Source organism: Hemicordylus capensis, chromosome 3 (genome assembly GCF_027244095.1).
Source record: "Hemicordylus capensis ecotype Gifberg chromosome 3, rHemCap1.1.pri, whole genome shotgun sequence".
Lineage (NCBI taxonomy): Eukaryota > Metazoa > Chordata > Lepidosauria > Squamata > Cordylidae > Hemicordylus > Hemicordylus capensis.
In genome coordinates, this window is record NC_069659.1 from 15,586,574 (window position 1) to 15,613,621 (window position 27,048).

A 27,048-nucleotide genomic window follows, 5' to 3' on the forward strand; every position below is an offset into this window, starting at 1 on the left:
GCGTCCCTAGCCTGGGTTAACCTGCATGTGAGAACAGCCTCCTTGATTCAAGGCAATGTCTTGAGACTTGAGAGCATATGCTCCCCCTCCCCTGCCTGTGTGGGCCTCAGAGGAATTCTAACTCTGATTAGGAACGAACCAAGATCAGTCACAGAGGTCATCCACACAATCAAAAGGTGCTCTACCCAGGTCTGGGAGCTGTGTGTGCTCCCCATTTTAGGCTGTGTGGAAGCAAGGTAAGAGGAAAACCTGGGTAGAAGGGATTGTGTGGAAGCAAGGTGGGAGGGAAAGCTACCCAGGTTTTCCTCCTACCTTGCTTCCATACAACCGAACACTGGGTGCACACACAGCTCCCAAACCTGGGTAGAACACCATTTTTGATTGTGTGAATGACCTCCCAAGTATTTGAATTAACCAACCTCCTGGGAGGTCTGCCACTGATTAGATCCAGATTTGCTCAGCTGCTGCATAATATGCCTTCAGCTCACGCCATGCACAAGCTATTTGTGAAATAGCAGCCTGAATACAATAATCTGCTTTTATCCAGTTTAGAAAAGCTTCCTTACTGGTTGACTCAGAGGCCATCCTTACTCATCACCGGCAAGTGATTATTTATAAGCAGGCATTACTAAAACCAGGGGTAGAAGATGCTTAATACAGGGGTTCTCAAAGGTAGGTCCCCGGATGTTGTTGTAGTCCAACAACATCCGGGGACCTACCTTTGAGAGCCCCTGCCTTAACCAAATCATATCCAAGTCAGTGCGGTTTGTAGGGGAATCTTCCAAGTCCTGCTCTTCCCCATGAGGAATGGTGGTGGTGGAAGGTAACCTTCAAGCTGGGAGCATGGGCTTCATTACTTACAGTAGGGATGGCATAAAACCTTGCCTGAGGTGGAGGGGAGGAGTTTGAAACACATACTCCTCTCACTTGAAAAGTTTTAAGTTGGGTCCAACTGCCTCCCAGCTGGGCCTGAGTTGAAATGGAGTTTGTGTACTGCTAGGAAACAGGAGACAGCCCTCAAATGAATACACACCATGCCCCGTGATCCCACCTAATACATTGTGGGCAAATTAGCTCTTCAACAGAGGCAAGAGTGTCCTCTGTTTTCTTTGTGTGTGGAGTCCTTTAGCCCCAGGAATGTCACTGACTGACATTCAGACTAACAGAACACAGGTGCTCTGTGACAAGAGCCGATGCTGTTGATGTGTTCAAGTAACATAGCACTAGCAATCACGTGTGCAGGGGGCAGGATTTCAATCACCTCCCCTTCCCCCAGAAATACTCTGTGCAACCTGAAAAAATGTCCCCGAGGACTGTGCAGCCATCAGGGACACTACAAGGCACAGAATGCTTCTGCGGCAGGGAAAGCTCACTTCCAGGAGAGGCCCTGCAAGATCTCCCTGCCAAGGATTATGGGGCTTATTGTTTCCTAGCGGCATGGAGCTTAGTATGACCACCTATGAATTGCTGCAGGTCAAACGGCTGTTAAAGGAACAGCTATGACAGCAGGTTTAAAAATTGGGAGCCATGGCTGACTCCCCTGACTTCACTTACTTAACTTGGTAAAACTTCATCTGTTCGGTGTTTTCCTTTCTAGTACAGATTCTGCTGTTGCTTTTGTCTATTTGTGTTACTGAAATGAAACTTGAAGAACCTTTAAGTATGGAGCAATGGCTTCTCTGTATCTTTGGACAAAACTAGACAAGACATGCAGTGTCCGTGCTACTCCTGAGGAGGGCAGCACGGTTACATCACTGAAGTACACAACCTTTCAGGACGGAGCTGCTAGCATAGGACAACTTTCCATAAACTTGCAGGGAGCGCTTAGAGAAGAAAGGAAGACTGCAAGATGGAACCTTCTGGATCCCATCTTAGGTAGTTTGGTTTGTTTCCTTGGGACAGAAATGGCGTCTGTTGACTCTGTGCTATTTCTGGTTCAGGTATGCAAAAAGGCAGCTGCACAAAAGATCGACGGGTACTCGCTCATCCCTCTGCTTATAGCTGTAGATTCTATGAGTCTGAAAATATGTTTCTATCCAAGGTGGTTGAAACTTGAGCATCTTAAGGGTCTAAGTCTCTTTAAGACAGAAGCGGGGGGGGGAACCAATTAAGAAAAGCTAAACTTCTTGAATATGCATGGCTTCTTGTGGCCACTTGTAATTATCTATAATGAATGAGTCATAGTCAGGGCTGTAGATGAGGGATTTAACGAAGGCTTCTTTGTCTTCTGGTTCTGGATACCAGGAGGCCAAGTTGTGCTTGTAGGCGTAGTCAACAATCTGAAAGGACAGGAGGGAGAAAAGGCAGTGACTAGAGTGCTGGGTTTGAATTGGGGAAACCAAGGGTCAAATCCCTCACTTGAGCTCACAGTGGTGGTGACTCAGTGAGATTTCTAGTGGATGGTGTATGCATGTGATTTTTTTTAATTTTAAAAATGTATATCCCACCCTATCTGTGTTAAAAAACAAATTCAATGCCGCTAATAAATAATAGCGACTGACATACCGTGCAATGTTGCGTTTGCAGTGCACCGTAATGTTTGCGCAGTTGCACAAATGCAGTGGTGCAGTCGATTGCCACTGCGCTCCTGCACCACTCTGCATTGTTGCAATGCATACTTAACATTGCACAGTGTTCTGGCTGATTAGAACAGACAGCCGTCAAAACACAATCACCTGGGCGCTTTCCAGATTTCACACTGTTCAGCAGTAAAATGCTTCGGCTTGGCAGGATAATTCTGAAAACGTAAATAGCATGCGCAACCCTCCTACAATGGGAAAATACAGCTTGCTTTTATTTTTGCAACGCACATGCAACATTGTAGGACTAAAACTCAAGGATAAAATTATTATTATTTATTTACACAGTCAGACAGGTGCTATTGACTGGTTGTTTTATCCAGACATCGAGTCCTTCCCAAGGACCTGGGATGGCTGAATTTTATTGTCAATGTTGTTGTTATTATTATAGATATTGTCTCAAAATATAGGCTGTTCCGAGTAAAGTTGCTTTTTGTAATTGGCTGATGGTGATTTCTGTGGCCCCTATGGTGCTGAGGTGCTCTTCAAGTTGTTTTGGAATTGCACCCAGGGTGCCAATTACCACTGGGATTACTTTGGTCTTTTTCTGCCACAGCCTTTCAATTTCAATTTGTAGATCTTTGTATTTGGTGATTTTTCTATTTCTTTTTCTTCTATTCTGCTATCCCCTGGTATTGCTATGTCGATTATTTTAATAAACAAACAAACAAACAAACAAACAAATAAAAATAATAATAATAATTTCTATTTCTATACCGCCCTTCCACCCTTCTATACCGCCCTTCTATACCACCCTTCCGAAAGGTGGCATGGGAAATGGGAACAGCACCTTGCTGACAGCACATGGACTGCGATGTAGAAACACAGGCAGTACGGAAGCACACTTAGTGGACAGCAGTAACACTGTTGTAGCATGTAATCCAGAAAGTGCTCAGCAAAACATAAAACAGCAGCTGCAAAAGCATCACAGGCTCCAAGCAACAAAATTAACAAAGCAACAGTTAAAAATACATAGCAAAACTGAGAGCACATGAAACAAGGATTCAGTTTAAACTAAAAGCTCTGCTTTCCTTAAGGGCCCCTCAGAACTGGTAGGGATCTGGGTCCTGCACAGAGATGCATATGGCTAACACTTGCCTCTGCGCAGTATCAGAGGGGCTCTGTGGATTATTCAGCTTTGACCATTTGGAGCTGAATATTTGTACAGGCCTATTAGTCAGTTTGGGGAGGAGGAGTTTGCCGTCTTCAATAACATCACCATAACCAAAAGGCCACAGTTCTTACTTTAACAGCAATTTTGAATGAGACATCTCGGATGGAGCTCAGAGGGGGATACAATCTTCCTTCGGCAAGATTCTCTTCAGTGACCTCTTCTGCAATTGCCTTTGAATTAAAAGAAAGAGAGCAAGAGAGAGATTGAGAGAGAGTGTACTCCATGTTGGGTGATATTCTTCAGAACGCCAAGAATTCTCCCGTTATCAGGCAACTAAAACCTTCTAAATTCAATTTCTTTCTAGTATTGGCCCACCCTAACCATTGCACCTTCATACCTTTCTAAATTCTTTCAAGGAACATTCTCAGTCTCATCTGCCTACACCAGGGGTTCCCAGTGTTTGGTCTCCAGATGCTGTTGGACTACAACTTCCATCATTCCCAGCTGCAATGGCTTTTGGCCACTGTGGTATTTAAGAGAATGTCTTATTTGTTATTGTACCCACTGCCTATTGAGATCATCTGGAGGTCCATCTACAGTTGCCACCAGTTCGTCTGGTGGCTGCTCAGGGATGTTCATTCTCCGTTGCTGCCCCGAGACTTTGGAATGCACTCTCTGCAGAATTCAGTGCCTCCCCATCTCTGAAAGCTTTTAAGAAGACTCTTAAGATATACAGTATTTATTCACCCAAATCGTTTAACTAGATGTTATGGTTTTAAACTGTTTTAATTTCTCTTTTAATTTGTTTTATGTTTGTTGTAAACTGCCCAGAGATGTGAGTGTGGGGCAGTGTACAAACATACTAAATCAATAAAATAAATAAAAATAAAATAGACCGGGGGACTCAAGGCTGGGTCAATCCCCAATGGTAGGTTTAGAGCTGTTATTTGGAGCGAGAGAGAAGAGTGAGTGGAGCAGCAATTTTGGGTCTGCTCCAACCAGGAAAAGTAGCAAGAAACACCAGATAAGGATGTTGGACATTTTCATTCACCCTGTTTTAAAGGCCATGGCTGAATTTAAAACCTCAAACCTCTGCTGTGGTGAGAAAGATGACGTCGGAGATGTGCCGGACCCCACAGGCAATGACTCCCAGAGCAACTCCGGGGAACACGTAGGCGTTGTTTCCTTGTCCAGGGAAGAAGGTTTGTCCGCTGGGCAGGGTCACTTTGGGGAACGGGCTCCCGCTTGCGAATATGCCTCGGCCCTGCCAGCAGAGCAAGAACAATTGGGGCCACGTATCATCAAACCCGACCTCCAACTTGCAAGAAAGCTATGCCGCTTGAACAAAATGGGAGAGAGAAACGAAGGTAGTTTGCTTCGACTAGTGGGAATAGTGGAAACTGAGGAAATGCATTTGTGAGATGGACAACCATTGAAAGCAATGGCCTCCCATCACACAACCGTGTCTGTGCAATTTTTCAGCTTGTGCAAGGGTGTTGTTCTTGCACAACATGCATGCTCCGTACACACACACACACACACACACACACACTCTCTCTCTCTCTCTCTCTCTCTCTCTCTCTCTCTCTCTCTCTCTCTCTCTGCTGGGCAGAATGTCAGCCACTGATTCTACTTTCTGAGTTACACACACGTAATATTGCTCCTAAGGATTTAAATCAGTGATGCTTAGACCCCCAAACCTCCCCCCTCCCTCGATATGGAACAGTGTATTTCTAATTTGCTGGTCAAAGACCTCAATGAAGAAATCCAAATTTGAATTGGGAATGGGGCAGCTTAAAGTTAACTTGGATTTTATGCTTTTATGCTTTGACTGCAAGCTGCCCCGATCAGCAGTGTGCTGGAGGAGTGGGATAGAAATATTTTAAATAAATAAATAAATAAATAATAAAATAAATGAAGTGAATGACTTTGGAGGTGTCCACTGGATGTCCTATATTAATTCCATTTAAAAACAGCTCCATTCTGAACCAAACCCCTGGGGATCCCAATGTTGCCATTAGAAGTCTGCCAAGTAAAGGGCTGTTCTCGTCCCCATCCAGTCGAGAATTCTCCCAGCTATCCCCTTTCCTTTTCTCAAGATTATAGAGGTGAGGGTTCCAGGCATTGGCTGACATGCAGAGCAAGGCCATGCATTCAGTGCAGCAAGAGAAAAGTCTAAGAGAACTTCCCAACTAACTGCAGTGCAGTGCAGTGGGGAAGTAGTAATTTTTGATGCCCCCATCCCCGGGAGCTTTTTCAGACAGCAACTTTAGTGCGGGTGGGTGGGTGTGTGTTTACATATCGGCCAGATTTACCCTGAAGTTTGTGCAATATTTCAGAGAGCACTTCACATATGATTCATGGTTTTCCCTCCGTATTGGAACATAGCCCGATTTATGTCCGGGGTTAAAAAAAACACCTCTTTTTGCATCCGAGTGCCAGTTACGCCCCAAACTCACAATAAAGCCTTGTGGTAACGCCTGCTGTCTGAAAGAGCTCCAGGAAACCCTCTGTGCCACCTTAAAATATGTTCCTGAGGGCTGCACAACCTTCAGGGACATATATTTGGGTGGCACAGGCACAGAGGGTGTCCTGGGGAAGAGGAGGGCATCAAAAAGTGCCACTGCACTGATGAAGTTAGTTGGAAAGTTCTGTTTGATTGCTCTCTCACTGCACACCAGTGCATCCTTGCTTTGTATGTCAGCCCTCATGAGCAGCAGATTCTCCAAATGGAAGCTCTAGTCCAAGGGTGCACAACTTTGGCTCTCCAGCTGTTGTTGGACTACAACTCCCATCATCCTTGACTACTGGCCTTTGGATGATGGAAGTTGAACTCCAACAACAGCTGGAGGGCCAAAGTGGCGAACCTCTGCCTTTGACACTACCTTGAGCACATGTTGCAGGCTCTGGAAGTTCTGAGAAGCATTATATATGTGCTTAGTGTCGTGAAAAGGAAGCACTTTTTCACACAGTGCATAAGGAGCCAATGGAATTCTCTGCTACACAATGTGGTGATGGCCACCAGCCTGGATGGCTTCAAAAGGGACTCAGACAAACTCATCGAGGACAGGTCTATCAATGGCAACTAGTCTGGTGGCTATAGGCCACCTCCAGCCTTAGAGACAAGGGGGAGAAGGACCATTGAGCCCAATGAGATGAGGTGACAGCTAATAGCCTGGATGGCTTTAAGAGGGGTTTAGACAAGTTCATGGAGGAGAGGTCTACCAATGGCTACTAGTCTGAGGGCTACAGGCCATCCCCAGCCTCAGAGGCAAGATGTCACTAAAGACCAGTTGCAGGGGAGCAACAGCAGGAGAGAGGCATGCCCTCAGCCCCTGCCTGTGGGCTTCCCAGAGACATCTGGTGGGCCACAGGGGGAAATGGGATGCTGGACTCGGTGGGCCTTCACTTGATCCAGCAGGGCTGTTCTTATGGCACTGGATATGTCACTGAGTGGATTAAAAAACTGAGCAAAATACATGCAGTTGTGAAACGGTTCTATGGTCTGGGAGCAGCATAATGAAGAGCAGCGACAATAAGGACCACTTTACCTCCGTCAAGCGGTAGCACTGTTCCGCCGTGCACTCGGCTTTGCTCGTGGGGTTGCTGAGGGCAAACACAATCGGTCTTTCGTTGAACGTTCCCATGTCTTTCAAAATCTGATCAGTGAAAGCACCTGCGATGGCGGCCACACCTGAAACAGTTTTGGGTTGGTTTATTTTGAAAAGAAGATCACAAACAGAAGAAAAGACTCAGTGGCTGACATACAGAGGAAGGGATGTACTGGTGCAGTGAGAGAGCAGCCTAACAGAACTTCCCAACTAACTGCACCAGTGCCACGGACAAGGGGGAGGAGAGCTAGTTTTGGGGTAGTGAGCATGAACTGTCCTCTTTGCTAAGCAAGGTCCACCTTGGTCTGCATTTGGATGGGAGACTACATGTGAGTGCCATGAAATATTCCCCTTAGGAGATGGGGACGAAGCTCAGCAGCATCTGCTCTGCCTGGAGAAGGTCCTATTTTCACTCCCTGGCATCTCCAGGTAGGGCTGGGAAAGACTCCTGCCTGTAACCTTGGAGGGTTAGGGTCATCCTGAGACACATAAGGTATAGAAATGCAAATAATAATAACAACAACAACAACAACAACAACAACAACAACAACAACAATAATAATATCTCCCCATGCTCACATGCAGATGCAAACCAGGGTGGACCCTGCTTAGCAAAAGAGACAATTTATGCTTGCTACTAGTGCAGTCTTGGGCTGGATGTCAGCCAGAGTGTATGGTTTTGAACTAGATGTGATGTGACATTTAAGACCTCTGTGAATCTTGCACATGGGATACTCCATGGCAGCCATCGGGACCCCTGAACCAGACTGGGATGGTGTGGGGAGAAGGATGTATTTCTCCCCCCTACGATTTTCCTGCCAAAAATCATCCTCGGAGCTGCTATTTGGAATGGCCTCTCTGCCATCACCCAGCAACAGTGGCCAGGACTAGGGAAAGGACCCTCTACATCCCGCTTACCTCTTGGCAATGGCCCTGAGGTAGTGCAGCCTACTAACCAGGAATGCCTGAATGGGTGCGAAGTGCATCACACTTCCATGTCCATATCCAAGCAGATGATCAAAACATTGCCGGGGAAATGGGAAAGTGCACGGGTGGAATGAAGGGAAGCAAGGGAGCCAAAGAGTTCTTGCAGCAAAAGAGAAAAAGGCCCAGCAGTTACCAATAATGGCGGTAGGTTTCACGGCCCGCACCACTTCTTCCAGGGTCTTCACGTTGGGATGGTCCTGAGCAAACATCTCCTTCTCATGGTTCAGGTGACTCCTGCCCTGAGAAACAAAGCAAAGTGTCCAGATAAGAAGAAGCCATTGTTCCACTCTAGGGCCAGCCTGAGGACTGGGGGCGCCCCCGGCAAGGCCTGGCTTCAGCACTCCCCCGCCTCCTTCACCCACGTGGGCAGGCACTAGGAATGTGCTAGGGATGTGCAAACAGGTTCGACATTGGACCCCCCCCTTCAGTTTGGTTCGTTATCTGACTGAACCCCACCAGCTGTTCGGAGGGGTTCATGATTTTTTAAAAAAAAAGATTTTAACATCCCCTCCGGGGAGCTTCTCTGAGGCGGGGGGTGGTATCCAGAGGTTACCCCTCCCCTTGCTGGCCTCCGTTATGTGTCAAATTGCCCAGTTTGGGCGGTCTTTGGCCTGTTTCTGGCCTCACCCCTGTGGCGGTGGCCATTTTGGAGGCCGTCATTCATGTCCATTGGGCCTCTGTGTGGCCTGGTAACTGGGCAAAGAGGCACCTTTTTAACATGAAGATTAAAAGGGGGAGAGTAACTGGTCCTATCCAGCCCCAGCACAGTACCTCCAGTGACTGTTGCTGGTCTCTCTCTCTCTCTCTCTCTCTCTCTCTCTCTCTCTCTCTCTCTAAGATTGTGAGCCCTTTGGGGACAGGGATCCATCTTATTCATTCATTCATTCATTCATTCATTCATTATTTCTCTTTGTAAACCGCTTTGGAAACTTTTGTTGAAAAGTGGTATATAAATAGTTGTTGTTGCTGCTGTTCTTCACTGGAGGTTTCCAAATGGAAGGTGGAGGGGCATCTGTCAGGGATGCTACAGCAGTTTCCTGCACTGAGCAGGGGTTGGACTAGAAGACCTCCAAGGTTCCTTCTCTCTAAAATCTGATGATTCTATGTGTTCTAACACTTCTTCTTAAACCAAAGGTTGTGTTTTTGTTTTTTTTAAAGTTAGAATTTTAAATACAGATGCTGGAAGGCATTTGGGCACTGGATACATTTTTAAAAAGCATCAGGGCGAGTGGTCACAACATATTATTCATCCATAGTGTAAGTCCAGTTTAATGACCTCATGTGTGTCATTAATTAGACGATGATGCATTTGGCTACCTTAAGAGGGTCATAGCACTCCCACTGCTTACTCGTGCTTCCCTGAATTTCTTCACTTTGAAATTCAGAGCACTTGGCAGAAATCCTGACTTGTGTTAAGACATTCCAGGAAGTCAAACGTCAAACTGGTGTATTGGTGACATCACAGGTGTCAGCCAATAGATGCCCACCACCGCTGGATCTTCTCTATTCTAATAACCATACTGACAACATGTAGAATTGTATTCCACCCTGATCACTGCCCCCCAGAGATCTCCCCAGGCCTGCAAATGTATGTTTTAATTCTAGTTTAGTTCGGTTTATTATTGATTTAGCAGTCAGCTCTATCAAAGAGAATGTACAGTTCTTTGTTTTCCAACCATTTCCACCAATCTGAAAATGTTGTTGGTCTTCACTAGAACAACAACTGCAGGGATTCTTACCGGAGGGCACTGAACAAAAACTGAGGCCCATATCTGCAGATGTACCTTGACAATGAGTCCTTTGGAGTCCACCATCCAGATTTTTTTGATAGCTTCTTCCCTTGAAATCCCTTCCTTCTCCAGGGCCATCACAGTCAGGTGGGCTATGCCCATAGCAGCCTGAAGAGAAACACAGATGCCATTGGTCCAGGGGCATAGAGAGTTTGGCCGCAGCTGAAGTTTTGGCAGAAGTTTCTATCTTCAGTACCTTGTGTATCCTGGATCTCAGGCAGTAGACTGTGGAAGAGGTCTTTCCTTTTCTTTTTTTGGCTGAAGCCTAGAACAGGTTTTCTTAACCTTGGGCCCCCAGATGTTATTGGACTACAACTCCCAGAATTCCCAGCCACAAAGGCCATGCCTGGGGATTCCAGGAGTTGTAGTCCAACAACATCTGAGGGCCCAAGGTTAAGAAACCCTGGCCTAGAATTATTGCTAAAGCCAGACATTTGCTATATGGATCACAAACACCCAAAGCCTGGAGAACCAAAAAGACCCTCCAGGATTATAAATCAAAATAAATAAATCATGGTGATGAGGCCATAGCTCCATGGCAGAGAACCCTGTTTTCCATACCCAAGGTCTCAGGTTCAGTCTCTGGTATCTCCAGATAGGGCTGGGGGGAAAAACCCGCTTGAAACCCTAGCGGCAGTGTAGACTATACAGAGCTAAATGGACCGATTGTATGGCTCGGTATGAGGCCATTTCATGTGCTCTGTAGAGAATAAATAGAAATAGTGGCTGACATCATGTGGAAAATTACTGAGAGCAGTCTCATTGAAATTAAAAGAGCAAGTCCAGCAATGCATAACTCGTCCTTCTAATTGCAGTGGAAATAGTTTGAGTAATTTTCCTTACCATGCCAGCATTTTATGAATGTACTCACTAAGCAGGACAAGTCTTATGAGCCCTTCAGGTGCTCATATCCCACCGTCATTGTTCCTGCTGCTGTCATGATCTCTTTTCAGATTTCTACCAAGACTGCTGAGGTAGCAAGCATGAACTGTCCCCTTTGCTAAGCAGGGTCTGCCTGGGTTTGCATTTGAATGGGAGATTACATGTGTGAGCACCGTAACCCCTTAGGGGATGGGGCCGCTTTGGGAAGATCATCCGCAGGTGTGAATGTAGAAGGTTCCAGGCTCCCTCCCTGGCAGCATCTCCAAGATAGGGCTGAGAGATACTCCTGCCTGCAACCTTGGAGAAGCCACTGCCAGTCTGTGTAGACAATACTGAGCTAGATGGACCAAAGGTCTGACTTGCTCACACTCATAGGAACATATGAAAAGCCCTGCTGGATCAGACCCAAGGCTCATCTAGTCCAGCATCCCCTTTCACATAGTGGCCCACCAGATGCCACTGGAAGCCTACAGCCAGGAGTTGAGGGCGTGCCCTCTCTCCTGCTGCTCCTCCCCTGAAACTGGTATTTAGAGGCATCTTGCCTCTGAGGCTGGGGATGGCTTATAGCCCTCAGACTAGTAGCCATTGATAGACCTCTCCTCCATGAACTTGTCTAAGCCTCTCTTGAAGCCATCCAGGCTGTTGGCTGTCACTTCATCTCATTGGGCTCAATGGTCCTTCTCTCCATCAGGTAGAACTGAGATGCCATTTAATTCAGTGGCTTGACCAACAGAAGCCAGCAAAAAAGAGAGGTAGTTGCTCATCACTGCTCATTTTGTACAACACATGTCAGGATTATTGGTTCTCCAGGGGTTTGGCGCAAATACATAATTTCCTCAAGAATAAGAAATGCAAAGGTCATTCTGTGTGCGGAACATGGGTAGGAAAAGGTTGTTCTGGGCTAAGGAATTTCTGTACTCCTTTTTTAGAGGCTAGGATGAAGGTGGGGGTAGCAGGACCATCCCCACCCTCAAGGCTAATGAGAACTTCCCTGTTTTGACATTTCTGTTCAATGACTGAAAAGAACATTGACTGACATCCAGACTAACAATGCACGTGCGCAGTAAAGGAAGCACACATGCTGTGTGCTGCATTCCAGACTATAGCAGCATGGGTACTCATGTGAGGAGGAGGGCAATTTTCATCAATCCCCCCATCTCTCTGCTCTGTGCCACCCAAAAATATGTCCCAGAGGACTGCGAGGGCCTCAGGGACTTATTGTAGTGTAGTGGTTAGTGCCAGTGTAATAAAGTGGTTAGAGTGCTGAACTAGGAGAGACCTGAGTTCAAATCCCCACTCAGGCAAGCAACTAAATGGGTGGCTCTGGGCCAGTCACACATCTCTCAGCCTAACCTACCTCACAGAGTTGTTGTGAGGATAAACATAACCATGTACACTGCTCTGGGCTCCTTGGAGGAAAAGCAAGATATAATTGTAAAAACAAATAAAATACATAATATTGTAGGGGGACACGGAGCTCCTATGATGAAAGGAGAAACTGATGAAGATTGCCACCGCCAGCATGACCCCATGTTGCTTTAGTCTGGAATGCAGCACATGTGCTTGCCTTGCTGCACATGAGCTTCATTCTTGTGTGTTCCCTCAAAGCAGCACAAACCCTACCTCTCCAGCTCCTTGGAAGACAAACTTATGGTCAGAAAGCTTGTTCTTTGTGATTCTTAAGGCTGCAAAGATGCCAGCTACTGCAACGGAGGCAGTTCCTGCAAAGAAACAAAAGACACCCAGGGTTATTAGTTGCTGGGTTAGTTCTAGGGGACCAGAAAGGCATACCTTCTGCTCAACCTGGAAGTTCCATCTAGCTATCATGGCCATTACGGACATATGAAGCTGCTTAATACAGGGCCTGACCATTGCAGTTCGGTATTCCTAAAGTTCTGGTCAAGAATCTTTTCCAGGTCTTCTCAGAAATGCCTGGGATTGCATATGGGACTTTCTGCCTGTCCAGTTGGGGCTCTGCCATTGAGCTACGGTCCATCCCTGAATAAGCACTGACAGACCGCATCGTCATGAACAGACCTATCTTTCATTTGGTAACAAGTCAGCCACAAAACCACAATTTGCTAGCCAGTCCTCCATAAGTTAACCTTCTAGGTATCTGGAAGTCTAATATGAATAGAGGGAGGATCCAGTTGTCCTTGAATCAAATGGAGATGTAAATTCTGAGTCTTATGGGGCATTGACAACAATTACAAATCATCTATGGAGATTATCCTTACGTTTCTACTAACGCGTTTTGGCCTATTCATGGGCCTTCCTTCTAAAGATGATCTGCAATTGATTCAAGGACAACTGGATGCTCCCTTTATTCATATTGGATTTCCAGATACCTAGAAGGTTAACTTATGGAGGACTGACTTGCAAGTTGTATATTTACTTTGGGGGTCTTAGCAGCAAGGCTGATTGTGAATTTCCACTTTACAATTTGGTGGTTCTACAGCCGTTTACCATTGTTAAGTAATTGTATATTTTTATATACATTGCCTACATTCATGTTAGCAATAGCACTAGCAATAGCACTTACATTTATATACCGCTCTATAGCCGGAGCTCTCTAAGCGGTTTACAATGATTTAGCTTATTGCCCCCAACATTCTGGGTACTCATTTTACCGACCTCGGAAGGATGGAAGGCTGAGTCAACCTTGAGCCCCTGGTCAGGATTGAACTTGTAACCTTCTGGTTACAGGGCAGCAGTTTTACCACTGCACCACCAGGGGCTCTTAGAAGAGAGTGTTTATTAAATATTTATCTTTACATTACTTTTTTTACTTCATTATATTTGGAAGTATTGCATACTTCCACCATTTACAAATCAGATAGCTATTAATGCTACATGCATATTTTTTTTTAAAGAATTCATAAAAAGAAAAAATCAAAATCTTCAGGCTGTCATATGGTGGTAGGTTCTTGTTGGGTCCTTTTAAACATACCTGTACTACATAACAAAACTTGGATAGTCTGCCTGAAACATGGAGCGTTTCCATGTTTGGAGAGGGTTGTATTCTCTTTGCATTTTATTTTGTAGTTTTAATTGGTAAGCACACTATGTTTTGTTTTATTTTTATCTAAGAGCAGTAAACACAATTAAAAAAAATAAGTACTGGTGCTTGCTACTAACCTTTTAATGGTATTGTTCCTTTAAAAAAAAAAAACCCTATCTGCTAGTCTGCCTGTAAGAACATAAGAACAGCCCTTGAAGGATCAGGCACAAGGCCCTTCTAGTCCAACATTCAGTTTCACACAGTGGTCCACCAGATGTCTCTGGGGAGCCCACAGGCAAGATGTATGTGCATGCCCTCTCTCCTGCTGTTGCTCCCCTGCAACTGGTATTGAGAGGCATCGTGCCTCTGAGGCTGGAGATGGCCCATAGCCACCAGACTAGTAGCCATTGATAGACCTGTCCACCATGAATCTGTCTAAGCCCCTTTTGAAGCCATACAAGCTGGTGGCCATCACCACGTCCCATGGCAAAGAATTCCACAGATTTATTGTCTGCCTGTGTGTGTTTGCCTACGTGTGACAAGGTGGCTTGCCCACTGGGTGGCTTCCTTGCAAAATGAAGATGCTCAGCATATAATACTGATGAAAAGGAAACAAGCTGTAACCACACTTTAGGAGGTGTTTATCCAGCTGAGCTTTAAAATGAACTAGGATGTCCCTCCGCCCCTGCCCTTAATGCCTGTCTCAGTCAGCCACACAGAAAATATAATAAATAGTTCAGAAGAGGAGAGAGTGCAGCATAATTTCAGATAAATACAGAGTCCTGAGAATATACATGGAGTTCAAAACAGCAGGTGTTACACTTCCCATTTTAAATGTTTGGAAGCCTCACATTAAAGGGCAGAGACACAGCATTTAACGAGCAATCCCATCAGGTTCCTCAGCCGCAACCCCAAGCTCAGCTCTGCAATTTGTGTGACACATGTATATACACCAGCAAGTTGAATGCCTGTTCAGTACATAATCTTATCCCTTCCCCACGAGGTCTTCTAAACGGCAGCTTGACTCAGCTCTAGTGCTGATTTCTACGGAGGATGTTGCTGCCCAAATACATGACACAGGTGTAAATCCGTGCTTTTCTGACATGAACGGCCCCCAGATTTGCGCTATGAGCAACCGCATCCCGCCCCCCCCATTTCCCCCAACTTGGATGCAGGAGGACTGTTTCATGCAAACTGTAACGTATACCTCCCTCCCTCTCTCTCTCTTCCCTCCTCCCCTTCTCCTGCCCTGGAGCAGTACTCTCTGGGCTCCCCACATGTTCTCTCTCTCCCCCATCCTCCTCCCACTGCTTGTGCAGAGGATGCTGCTGCCTGTGACTCCTGCACTCTCTCACATTCTTGCCTCCTGCCACCATGAAGAGAGAGAGCGAGAGACGCAAGCCAGGGGTCTGGCCGACAATGAGGGGGCTCGTGCCAGCCCAGACTGCACAACGGCAGGGGCACGCGTGGAGTATGCATACAGCCCTCTCTCCCTCTGGATTAAATAAAGTGTGCAAACTCACTGATCCCGCCGCAAGAAACCCTCTTGTTTAGAAGGCTCCATGTTTCAGGCAGACTATCCAGGTTTTGTTGTTGTTATGTAGTACAGGTATGTTTATTCATTACTATATTCACCCTTCATCTTATTAAGAAATGAAAACATTTAAAAAGTAGACACCACGGATGCTAGCCAATCCACACAGTCAGCTTTCCTCCTGTTCAAACAAGTCCTGCTAGATCAGACCTGCTAGATCAAAGGTTCATTTAGTTCAGCATCCTGCTTCTTGCAAGGACAAAAGCAGGAGGAAAAAGAAGGAAAACTTCGCAAAGGTGCAAGTAATATTGGATTTACTTATGTATGTCTATGCTCAACAGATTTCAGCAATATACCTGTCTTAACAGAACAATAATGTCTGTTTTAGAGTCCCCCCCACCCCAACTTTTCTCCTTTATTTCCCCATCCAATTATGTAAAGCTTAAAATTTAGTTATGTTTTAATTATATCTATATTCAGAAGCCCGTCAGATGTGAGGCCTTGTGCTGCAGCTTATTTAGCTTGTGCCTAAATCCAGCACTGTTTACACTGCTCAGAATGCCAGGTGGGGATTTGTGCAAGAGCACTATTTCACTACAGAGCTCAGAACAGAACACAAATGTCGTTCCGCGCACATCAGGAGATGGCAGGAGAGCTGGTCTTGTGTAGCAAGCCTGACTTGTCCCCTTAGCTAAGCAGGGTCCGCCCTGGTTGCATATGAATGGGAGACTTGATGTGTGAGCATTGTAAGAGATTCCCCTCAGGGGATGGAGCTGCTCTGAAAAGAGCAGAAGGTTTCAAGTTCCCTCCCTGGCTTCTCCAAGATAGGACAAGATTTTTTTTTTTAATAGGAGAAGATTTTTTTTAATTGAACCAACAAACTACCAAAGCATACAGTACGTTGCCAAAGCACAATTATATACAAAGTGGTTGTTTGTACATGATATATCTACAAAGATTTACACACAAGGATTTGGAAGCCCACAAGGTTATGAAGTATATGCAGGTAGTACTATAACTCGGGGTTGGGGCTGAGAGAGATTCCTGCCTGCAACCTCAGAGAAGCTACTGCCAGTCTGTGAAGACAATACTGAGCTAGATAGACCAATGGTCTCACTCAGTATATGGCAGCTTCCCATGTTCCTATCCCTCCCACAGACTGAGCACCTCACTGCACAAGTGCAAACACCGATCTGGAATGCAAGTTTCAGCACAACTAGCTAGTGGAAAGGCTTTGCACTAGTACAACATGTTTGCACAAGAGCTTAGTTAGTATGAACATCAGCCAGTGTGCAGAGGACTGCTGCCTTTTAATTGCTGCCCATGTTAAATAATTCGGAGTCAGAAACTCTTGCTGATCTATTGGAAATCACCCAGAGATCTACCAGTAGATCTCAATCAGTGCAGTGAAATGGTTAAGAGTACTGAACTAGGACCGGGGTGACAGGAGTTCAAATTCTCATTCAGCCATGGAATTCACTGGGTGACTCTGGGCCAGTCACTTAACGCTCAGCCTAACCTACCTCACAGGGTTGTTGTGACCATGTACACTGCTCTGGGCTCCTTTGAGGAAGAGCAGGATATAAATGTAAAAATAAATACATCTACCATTTGAAAATAATTTCTTTTCTCAAAACTGTGCTGCACTCCTTTGTCCTCTAGGGGGAGCTAAGGGCTAGTCCTTCTTCCTCTTCAAAGCAATGGGCAGCATTAATTCCAACTAGGTGGACACCTTGCCAAATAAACTCTGATGCTTTTAAGAATACATTCTCTTAAAGACTGAAAGAGTAGGGGTGAAGGGGGACGAGAAGATGTTATGACTCAGCCTGTTTAGTGATGTGGTTTAAAGGAGCCCATATCCCAACGAGACAGGGTGTGCTGTTACTCAAAATCTTGCACTCCAGTTACAGAAAGACATAAAGTTACAAGACTTTTCTTCAATGACAACAGCCCATGTGAAGTTTTCTCCCTTAAAATGTGTTTCTAATCCTCCTCCAACTCCATATATTGCTCTCCCTCTCTCCAATTCCCCCCCCACCTCAATAACTAGTATACTTTGGATGCATAAGATTATCGATCATCAGAATTCCAGCGCAGTTCATTGATCACAAAGCAGAGAGAGGGAGGGAGGCAGGGAGAGACTGAAGACTCCACAGCTGCTTTATATAAACTGTTGGCTAATCTGTGTTTGTTTAATCCCAAAGGCTCACTTTTTCAAAAACAAAAACTTGCCACAGCCTGCTAAAGAGATCCTTTTGTAAACTGCGCTCTCTGCTTTCCATGAACTTGAAAGTTTCTACTTCAACAAAGCTTTCCTTAATTAATAAAGGAGAGCTGACTAGCAAGCCAGAGGTTGACGGTTCGAATCCCCGCGTGTATGTTCCCCAGACGATGGGAAACACCTATATTGGGTAGCAGCGATATAGGAAGATGCTGAAAGGCATCATCTCATACTGCCTGGGAGATGGCATTGGTAAACCCCTCCTACCAAAGACAACCACAGGGCTCTGTGGTTGCCAGGAGTCGACACTGACTCTACGGTACACTTTACTTTAGACTGGCTAACAGCCCGATTCTCCCTCTCTTCATCTGTTGAGCAAGTCACATTGATTTCAATGGGTCTTACTCTTAAGGAAGCGATTTCAGCTGTAAACCTGCAGCTGTAAATCTGCTTGCAATAAGGAGGAAAAGGCCAAAATCACACATGCATTTTCAAGTGCTTTAACTGACACTCGGGAGTTTTCCTATGCTTCAGTTAATGTGTATTAGAACGGCTCACAAGTGCTTCTCCCACTTCAAATTTTGCCACATCCCTTCCAGCCTAAAATAGGAGAACACTTTCCCCCACCTGTCTATTCCAGATGATGGCAAAACGGCCTTGAGAGGGGACTCATGTTTTTCCACAGCTTGCCTGATGCTATTGCCCTCATTGTGCCTCTCCTTGCTCTCTAGTGAAACTGACAAGAACAGGGAAAGCCTTTTCAGTTTCATTGGCGACTTGTCAATTTCACTGATGCGTTCTCTTTGAAATTAAAATATCATTAGCTTGATGCGGACATATAGCTATTTGAGAAGAGAGCTGGTCTTGTGGTAGCAAGCATGACTTGTCCCCTTAGCTAATCAGGGTCCGCCCTGGTTGCATATGAATGGGAGACTTGATGTGTGAGCACTGTAAGAGATTCCCCTCAGGGGATGGAGCCGCTCTGGGAAGAGCAGAAGGTTTCAAGTTCCCACCCTGGCTTCTCCAAGAGATTCCTGCCTGCAACCTTGGAGAAGCCACTACCAGTCCGTGAAGACAATACTGAGCTAGATAGACCAGTGGTCTGACTCAGTTTATGGCAGCTTCCTATGTCCCTATGAGTGTACAGATGTCTGTTTGAGTGAATGACTGTACCTGTGTTCATTTTAAAAGTGAACCTGGATACAGGCTCTTCAATTGCATGGTACAGATAGGAAGTGTAATTCTGTACCTGTGTTCAGCACAACATGTGAATGACTGCACCTGTGTACAGATCTGTGCCTGGGTACAGTGTGCACTAGATGTATGAGTGTTGAGCATAATGTGTGAATGGGCTTATTGCTTACCTTAGCAGTGGTGGGCATGTATGCCCCATTTTGCAGAAAAATAAAAACTCTCCTTCAGCTTTGGAGTAGCAACAGCAGTAGAAAAAGGGGGTGGACAGGTACATTTTCAGAGCATCAGTGGAACTGAAAAAACTTTCCCCTGTTTTCTGAACTTCTAGTTTAGGGTTAAAGCCAGGAATGCACAATTTCAGCCCTCCAACTGTTTTTGGACTACAGCTCTCATCATTCCCACCCACTGTGGCCAATACTCAGCTAGGATGGGAGTTGTAGTTCAACATCTGCAGGAGGGCTGATGCTGTGCAGCCCTAGTGAAAGCCCCGGATAGCAGCACAGGAAGCACCTGCAGGAACATGGAGGGCATGGCCCCACCCCAACCGTATTCATCAGTTTACAGAACATTATGAATGAACCTTTGCTTCTCTTACCCTGAATGTCATCGTTGAACGTGCAATATCTGTCGCGGTATTTGTTGAGAAGTCGGAAGGCGTTGGCATTGGCAAAGTCTTCGAACTGAATGAGGCAATTCATCCCATACCTGTTGGGTTAAAAAGGAAGACCAGAAGAGTTGAGACCACACCTTGGGTGGGTGAGAGATCTGTTGAGGAAAGATGTGTCGCTTTTAAGTTTGGTGTGTTACCAGCAGAGGCTGCCCAAGGTATTGTAGCATCTGAAGCAAGGCACCACCAAAAGCCGCCTTGTTCCAGGCCTGAGGGGGAGGGGAGAAGACCCCTTTCAAAACCAACCCTTGCAAGCTTCGAAAATGGGCAGGGAGGAGGGAAGGTTGCCAGCAGTCTCCTCTTCTATCCTTATGCTCCTTGCAAGGAGGATAGGAACACAACCTTCTCCCTTCTCCCACAATTCTTCAAATCTTGCACGGGTCAGATTGGGCCACCAAGCTGCCACCTGAGGTGACTGCCTCACTTTGCCACATGAAAGGACCGCCCCTGGCCGCCAGACAGCTTTCCCTCCATCTTGGACTTTCAGCTCTGAACCTGAGTGAGACTTTTGCAGAGACAAGCACTTGATGCCAGGAGGGAGTAGGGCTCTCTTTGAGCCAAAACAGCAGACTTGGTGCCAACTGCCCAGAGAGGCAAAGCACACTAGAGTCCAGAATTCTAAAGCTGAATTTCCATATGGAGCATACAGGGCTCTTAGACAAAAGGCAATCCCTGAGAAATTGAGCAACCGTGCCTTAAAATGTAATCAAGGCCAGCTCCTAGACAGTTAATTAGATCTGATACACTTCTACTCTTTTGTCTGGATTATCTGTCTGAATAGCAACCTTCCCATTTTCCCCTGCCTCCACAATAAAAAATCCTAATTATTTCCTCTGCTTTGTAAACTTTTCCACTTTTGCAGCCTGTTAGGAGACCCCAGAAGGGGGGAAAACAACAACAAATGAGGCCATTCACACAATCAAAAACTGTGTTCTACCCAGGTTTGGGAGCTGTGTATGCTCCCAATTTTCAGTTGTGTAGAATCAAGGTAGGAGGAAAAGCTACCCAGGCTCTAGGCAGGTATCCACTTCTACCCAGGGTTTCCTCCTGCATTGTAAACAAGACCTCATTGTTTCAGCTTTTATACCCTTGTGTGTGACTTCCTATGTGAGACTGTGAAGTTGCCTTGTCCTATTCTGAAGCCTTGTTCAGACCCCCTTCCCCTTAAGCCGAATCACACGATTGCTGAGTCTTAACCCTGAGCTGAAATCACTGTCATTGGGAAGACTGGGCTTGCTACGGGCTAATCCTTGTACCTAACTGCCCGAAAACCCTTTGCTCTTGGAGCTAAATCATCAAACCCTTTGCTCTTGGAGCTTAATCATACATGTACAGAGTGGGACAGAGCCTCCTTGGTGGTAGCACCCAGATTGTGGAACTGTCTCCCAGCTGCCCAATTCTGTTAATGTTTGCAGTTGTCTTTCCTTTTCTGATGGTTTTAGATTGTTGTATACTGCTCTCTGGGGTCTAAGAATGAAGGGCGGTTTAGAAAGGAACCGACCCATCAATCAATAAAATAGAAGTGCTTTGCAACATGACAAAAATCCCCTACAATTTGCAAGCATTCTAGCCTGATTCAGAGGTTATAAAATAGCACCGCTACAGCCATGTGCAGTGGGGTGAAGGGGGAGGAAGTCCCGCCCCTGCTGCATCCATCATCCTCACACCCTGATGCTCACGCTTACAGTGGGGCTTGTCTGAAGTGGGAAGAGCCCTACGCATGATAACTGGAAGCACTCGCCATCATGGGTAGGGCTCTTCTTTTTACAGACAAGCCCCTTTAGAAGCATGAGTGGTGGGGTGCAGGGATGACTGATGCAGTGGAGGCGGGACTTCCTCCCCCTTCATGCCAGTGTACATGGGCTACAGTGGTGTGATTTTATAATGTCTGACTCTGGCAAACTCTCAGGAATTCCTTGGCAAACAGGTTGATGTGGAAAGCATCCCCTGAAAGTAGAACATTTGAAAAACATTCCTCTAAATGTACAAAGTGAAGATCACGAGATACAGGTCTCCAACGGGCAGCATTTGTGCACTTGAGGCACACAGTAAAAAAGGAATGAAATTGACAGCCTCCTCTCCAAGGCACCTGAATAAGCATTAGGAGGAGCATATGGAATTAGTAAGCAAACCATTAGCGTGTCCCATGACCGGGCAACGTAAAGAAAAGTAGACTCAAATGGCTGGAGTGTATTAAAAAAGAATAATATTGCCTGTGGGACCCTAAGCGCTGCAAGAGACAGAACAACCTCCTATTCAGCCTCCCTGGCTCTTGCCTGAGAAATCTGATGTGGATTTGATGTGAACGGGACGCGCCAAGGGCTTTAAACCAGAAACTGACACCAGGCAAATCACGCTTCGTTTATACTCGGGCCACTGAAAGCTCCATTCAACACAGCTTGAAATGGACCTTGGTCTTCGTCAGCCTGTCTCAGTTGAGGTGTGTGTGTGTGTGTGTGTGTGTGTGTGTTGATATTTGTTAGCAATTTTTTTCCATGCTAAAAAGTGTCTGTCAGCAAGGAGACAATGGAAGGTGCATTTATGGCCTCTGTGAATCTGGACAAGCAACTCGGTCATGTTTCGCTACCCTGCCAGCTTTGAAGAAAAAAAGAAATGGTCTCCAACAAAAGCTTCTCTCATCTCATTCATTCTCCAGATACGTTCTTTAGAAACTTCCCAGAAGACATGCTCTAAAAGGGCTTTTCTTTTTGTGACAAAACGAGCATCAAATCCTTGCCTGGATGGGATGATCTTTCTGTCCCTTTCCACAGGTCCTCAGCTAGACCGAAGGCTGGAGACAGAGTTTAGGCTTGCAGGATTTCCTACTCTCTGTGTGTGTTTTTAAAGTACTTTCCCAGCAGCGGGAAGCACACACATACCTATCTGCCCATCCATCCATCCATCCATCCATCTATCCAATGGATGACGACCCAGGCCAATTTGATTCTAGAATGGGATGAGATCATAGCTCAGTGGGAAAGCATTTGCTTTCTAAGCAGAATTGCTGGGATTCAATCTTTGGCATCTCTAGGCAGGAGACTCTGGAGAGCCACTGTCCGCTCCTACTATTTGTATTAGGTCTGGCGAATCCAAAGTCTTCCTACTGACAGCCAATCACAGGGGCCAATATTACATGCTGCAGTTCCCCTCTGTGCCTGAAGGGGGCTTTGCCACCTGAGCACACACACAGTCCACAGCACTGCATGTGGTTAAATTCTAAGTCCAGACTCTGAGGCTTCTGATTCAAACCCCCATATTCTCTGAGGCATGTGTAAGAGCTCAGGACTCTTGCAGCAGCTTCAAAGGAAAGTGGGCTTTTCTTGTGCTCTATATAAGAATACAAAGACAAGAAATCTTGCAAATTGCACAGGGATGGTCCCATTCCAAGCTGTGCTCCGACTGCCCTTATAAATTCTTTGGACTGTGAGCTTTGACATGTATGGAAGGAACACAGAATGCCAGCATTCCTTCTGAAATACTCATTGCTGACTGATGCTTGCTCGAAAGAGAGACATTTTCCCCCTTGCTCAGACTTGTCAATGGGCAGTTTGGGTTTGCATGATGTCTTTAGCAAAATGAACGAATAACACGAGAAACAAGGAAATAGTATACATTCTTAGTTAGCAGATGATGCAAAAATCAGTAGGGGGAAAATAAGTAATGGAAAAAACCAAAGGGCACATTTAGCACATTGGTGCTGAATATAGCTATCTATGCAAATATGCACAAGGAGCACATGGTAAGTCCTTGCTGGACTGTACAATTTTCATTGGAAGCAGGAGGCCATATAATTGAATGCCTGCTCAAATACAGCAATTTGCTGCCTGTGGGAAACTAGCCCTTGGGGAGAGTTATTTCATGGGTATCTGCCTGTCTTTGAGATTTATCAGGAGTCAGCACTAAGCTGAGGAAAAGAACACAGCTTCTCACAAATGAACATCATTGTTTGGCAGAATATTCCCAGGTGCAGAAAACAAGGTACCATTCTGAATCAGTTTACACCTCCAATCCTAGGCATACAAGGATGCGAAAAAGGTGTGAGTGGACACCTCTCTCAGATTTAATCGCTTGTAAATCACAAATGTGGCATCCAAATATGGACAATTCATGGAAATTGCTACTATCTCATATGTCACAGCACAAAGTTAAGTCTGACTGCTGAGGGAAGCAATTGGTCAGTTAATGAGGTGTAAACTGTAAATTAAGCCATCACCGTTAACTGATCAATATGTGCTCTCGGTGGTCAGACTTCAATTTGTGCTGTGAGGTAGGAGCAAATTCCATTCACTGTTTGTTGGGTGTCATGTTTCAGATTCAGAAGTTCGCTACTACAGTATGTGGTGAAGACTTTGGGCTTAGAAATCTTGAAAAAAGGCAAATTCATAGAGGTGAGATTTATCAATGACTGTTTATTCCACCTAATGGTGCAGCAGGAAAATGGCTTGACTACCAAGCCAGAAGTTGCTGGTTCGAATCCCTGCTGGTATGTTTCCATATGGGAAACACCTATATTGGGCAGCAGCGATATAGGAAGATGCCAAAAGGCATCATCTCATATGGCGCGGGAGGAGGCAATGGTAAACTCCTCCTGTATTCTACCAAAGACAACCACAGGGCTCTGTGGTCGCCAGGAGTTGACCCGACTTGACGGCACATTTTACCTTTACATATTTATTTATATCTATGTAAACTGCTTTGAGAACTCTGGTTGAATAGCCGTATATAAATAGTCATAGCAGACTACTACATGGACAGCCAGGAAAACAAACAAAGGGATCATAGAACAAATCAATCCAGAATTTTCACTTGAGGCACAAATGACCAGGCTCAAACTATCATACTTAGGACAAATTATGTGAAGACCCAGCTCCCTTGAGAAGTCCATAATGCTGGGAAAGGCTGAAGGAAAGAGAAGAAAAGGACGAACAGCAGCAAGGTGGATGGACTCGATCATGACAGCAATGAATGAGAGACCTTAAAGGCCAAGTTGAAGACAGCTCATCCTGGAGAGACTCTATCTATGTGGTCACGAAGAGTTGACAGTGACTTGATGGCACTTAATCAATCAATCAAAAGTAGTAGTATTACTAGGTATGGTTGCCTAAATGAAATCACTATGTGGAGAGGCAGTATTACCACTAAGCACCAGATGCTGGGGGGGAAATGGGGGCAGAAAAGTGCTGTTGTGTCTATGTCCAGCTTGTGAGAATCCCAAAGATCTGTTGGAAACAAAATACTGGATTGTATTGCCTTTCATTTGATATATGGTAGTAAGGCAATCTTTCTCTTCTTTCATTTCACATTCTTTGCTCTTTCACAGTTAACCAACAACAACAATTTATATACCGCTTTTCAGTAAATGTTTCCAAAGCAGTTTTACATAGAGAAATAACAAACAAACAAAGATGGGTAACGCTTGACATTTATATCATGCTTTAGAGCAGGGCTGCTCAACTTTGGCCCTCCTGCAGATGTTGGCATACAATTCCCATAATCCCTGGCAACTGGCCACTGCGGCTAGGAATTATGGGGAAAGTTGTGGTTCAAAAACAGCTGGGCGGGTGTTAAGTTGAGCAGGCCTGCTTTAGAGAAATAATTCCTGACCTTGGGCCCCAGATATTGTTGGACTACAACACCCATCAAGCCTAGCCACAAATGTATTTGACCATTGTGACTGGGGATGATTGGAATTGTAGTCCAACAACATTTGGGACATCCGAGTTGTTGAAGATCCAGCTCCAGATGGCATCGACCTTTTGCACCAGTAAACCTAATGATCACTAGGGGCATTGGGAGTAGAGATAGATAGTAAGGATCTCCTCCTCTTTCTCTGCCTCTATGAGCCCTCTATGGATAGAATGTACTCAGGAACTTCCTAGAGTGACCTCCTCCTCCTCCTCCTCTTGTGCTGTTGGCTGGGAAAACATGAACAGGGTTAACCCAGGTGCTTTGGATAAGGTTGGGGATACTGCCTGAATGAAACATTTGCTTAACTTGTGGTTGAAAACAGGTTTGATTGTACAGGGTCCACCCCAAACCGTTCACAGAGCTGCTCGAGAAGAGTGAGCATGAATTCTATCAGGAATTTAGGAAATATCTTTTGTGTTCAGCCTCTGTGCTTCCCCCACTACAAGACATGGAAGGGACAGGTTCTGGTCTAAGCATCAATGGACATAAAGGGTGCTTACAGTATTTTGACAATATTTTGTGGGGTCTCTATGATCCCTAGCATTGTAAGTGCAGAGAACTTTCATGTGCTTATGTGTCTAGACATCGTCCCTGCGCCGCTTACCTTGCCAGCAGGAGGGGTCGAGCCACGGATGCTGGAGCTCCCTGGTGGTCCAGTGGCACAGTGGTAGGCAGGTCAAAAGCCCACAGGAGCCAACATGGCCAAAGGGGGGCACAGCAAGCCTGGCCCCACTCAGCTCAGTGCATCAGCCATTTTGGCCAGTGCATTGGCCGTACTGGCCACTGCTGGTGCAGGGGCCGACACGGCACCACCTGATGATGCCTGGCATTAGGGAACAGAAGGGACGTGGTGGGCAAATGGAAAGAGAAGTGGGCAAGGGACTGGGGACAGGAGCAGCGTTCCCTCTAAGGTGTGCGTGCACAAGTTTTTTAATGTTCACTCAGTTAATTTTAGATCCCACTCAGGTTGAATCAGGACGGCCCCATTCTGAATGCACATGCGCACACACAGCCTTGATACTGCTGCCCCGAACCAAACTCATTCTGCACACAGATGAAAAATATTTGCAGGAACACTGGACAGGAGTGCTGGGACACCCTGATCCTGCAGGGGAGGCCACCGAAGGGCAAAACATGAAGAAAGAGGGTAATACAGGATCGGGGTGGGGGTGGAAGGGTGGAGCAGAGGCAGGATGTGAGACCTGCTCTTCCCTGTTTAAACCGGCAGTGGCCAGTGATGGGCTGGACTGGCCAAAGAACAGACCTGGGTCCTCCGGTGAGAGAGCAGGTGATGGTCCTGGACAAGGTGGTCCATCAGGAGGAGGAGGTAGGGAGCCTATCTTCCCCACTCCCTGAATATCCGAGGCCCTGCTAGTGCAGCAAGTATAAGGTATGTGCCAAGAAGGTGGAAACTACTACACTACGCAATGCAATAGGGGTTGTAGGTACCCCAATATCCATACTATTAAAAAGGGCACTTTTAAACAGTATTACATGTGAGGTGCGGGTGGGTGTTAGATGAAACACCACAGGGCACTTAAGGTTGACCCTGACTTGGACGATGGAGTTGCAGAATATCAAACACAAAATATTATGACTATTCCCCTTCTCAAAAGGGGTACAATCCACCCCAGTGTCGACCGAGGTTTAAGCATGATTTTCCGTTTCTCCCTGCCAGTGTTTCGTAGTCCCTTCTATCCGATCTTTCAGGTTTTTCTGTGTGCTGTCAAAACAAGACAGGCTGATAAAAGGGAGAAAGCTCCTACTTTCCACAATGACT

The 27,048-nt window shown here is 45.8% G+C and overlaps 1 protein-coding gene across 3 annotated transcripts in view; it reads right to left on the minus strand.

The window, feature by feature from the left end:
• Positions 1-1,661: 1,661 nt before the first annotated feature.
• Positions 1,662-27,048, minus strand: part of ME3 (malic enzyme 3) — a 130,234-nt gene continuing 104,847 nt past the window's right edge. For 2 of the 3 annotated variants that reach the window (XM_053306378.1, XM_053306380.1), the window contains 8 exons: positions 19,509-19,618; positions 12,587-12,684; positions 10,076-10,189; positions 8,425-8,530; positions 7,245-7,387; positions 4,784-4,957; positions 3,825-3,923; positions 1,662-2,279 (listed from right to left, as the gene is read on the minus strand). In XM_053306378.1, the coding sequence (XP_053162353.1) occupies positions 2,118-2,279; positions 3,825-3,923; positions 4,784-4,957; positions 7,245-7,387; positions 8,425-8,530; positions 10,076-10,189; positions 12,587-12,684; positions 19,509-19,618 (1,006 nt within the window). In that variant the 3' untranslated portion in view covers positions 1,662-2,117. Of the gene's footprint in view, positions 2,280-2,567; positions 2,768-3,824; positions 3,924-4,783; positions 4,958-7,244; positions 7,388-8,424; positions 8,531-10,075; positions 10,190-12,586; positions 12,685-19,508; positions 19,619-27,048 lie in introns of those variants that run through there. The other variant, XM_053306379.1, reaches the window with a different exon arrangement.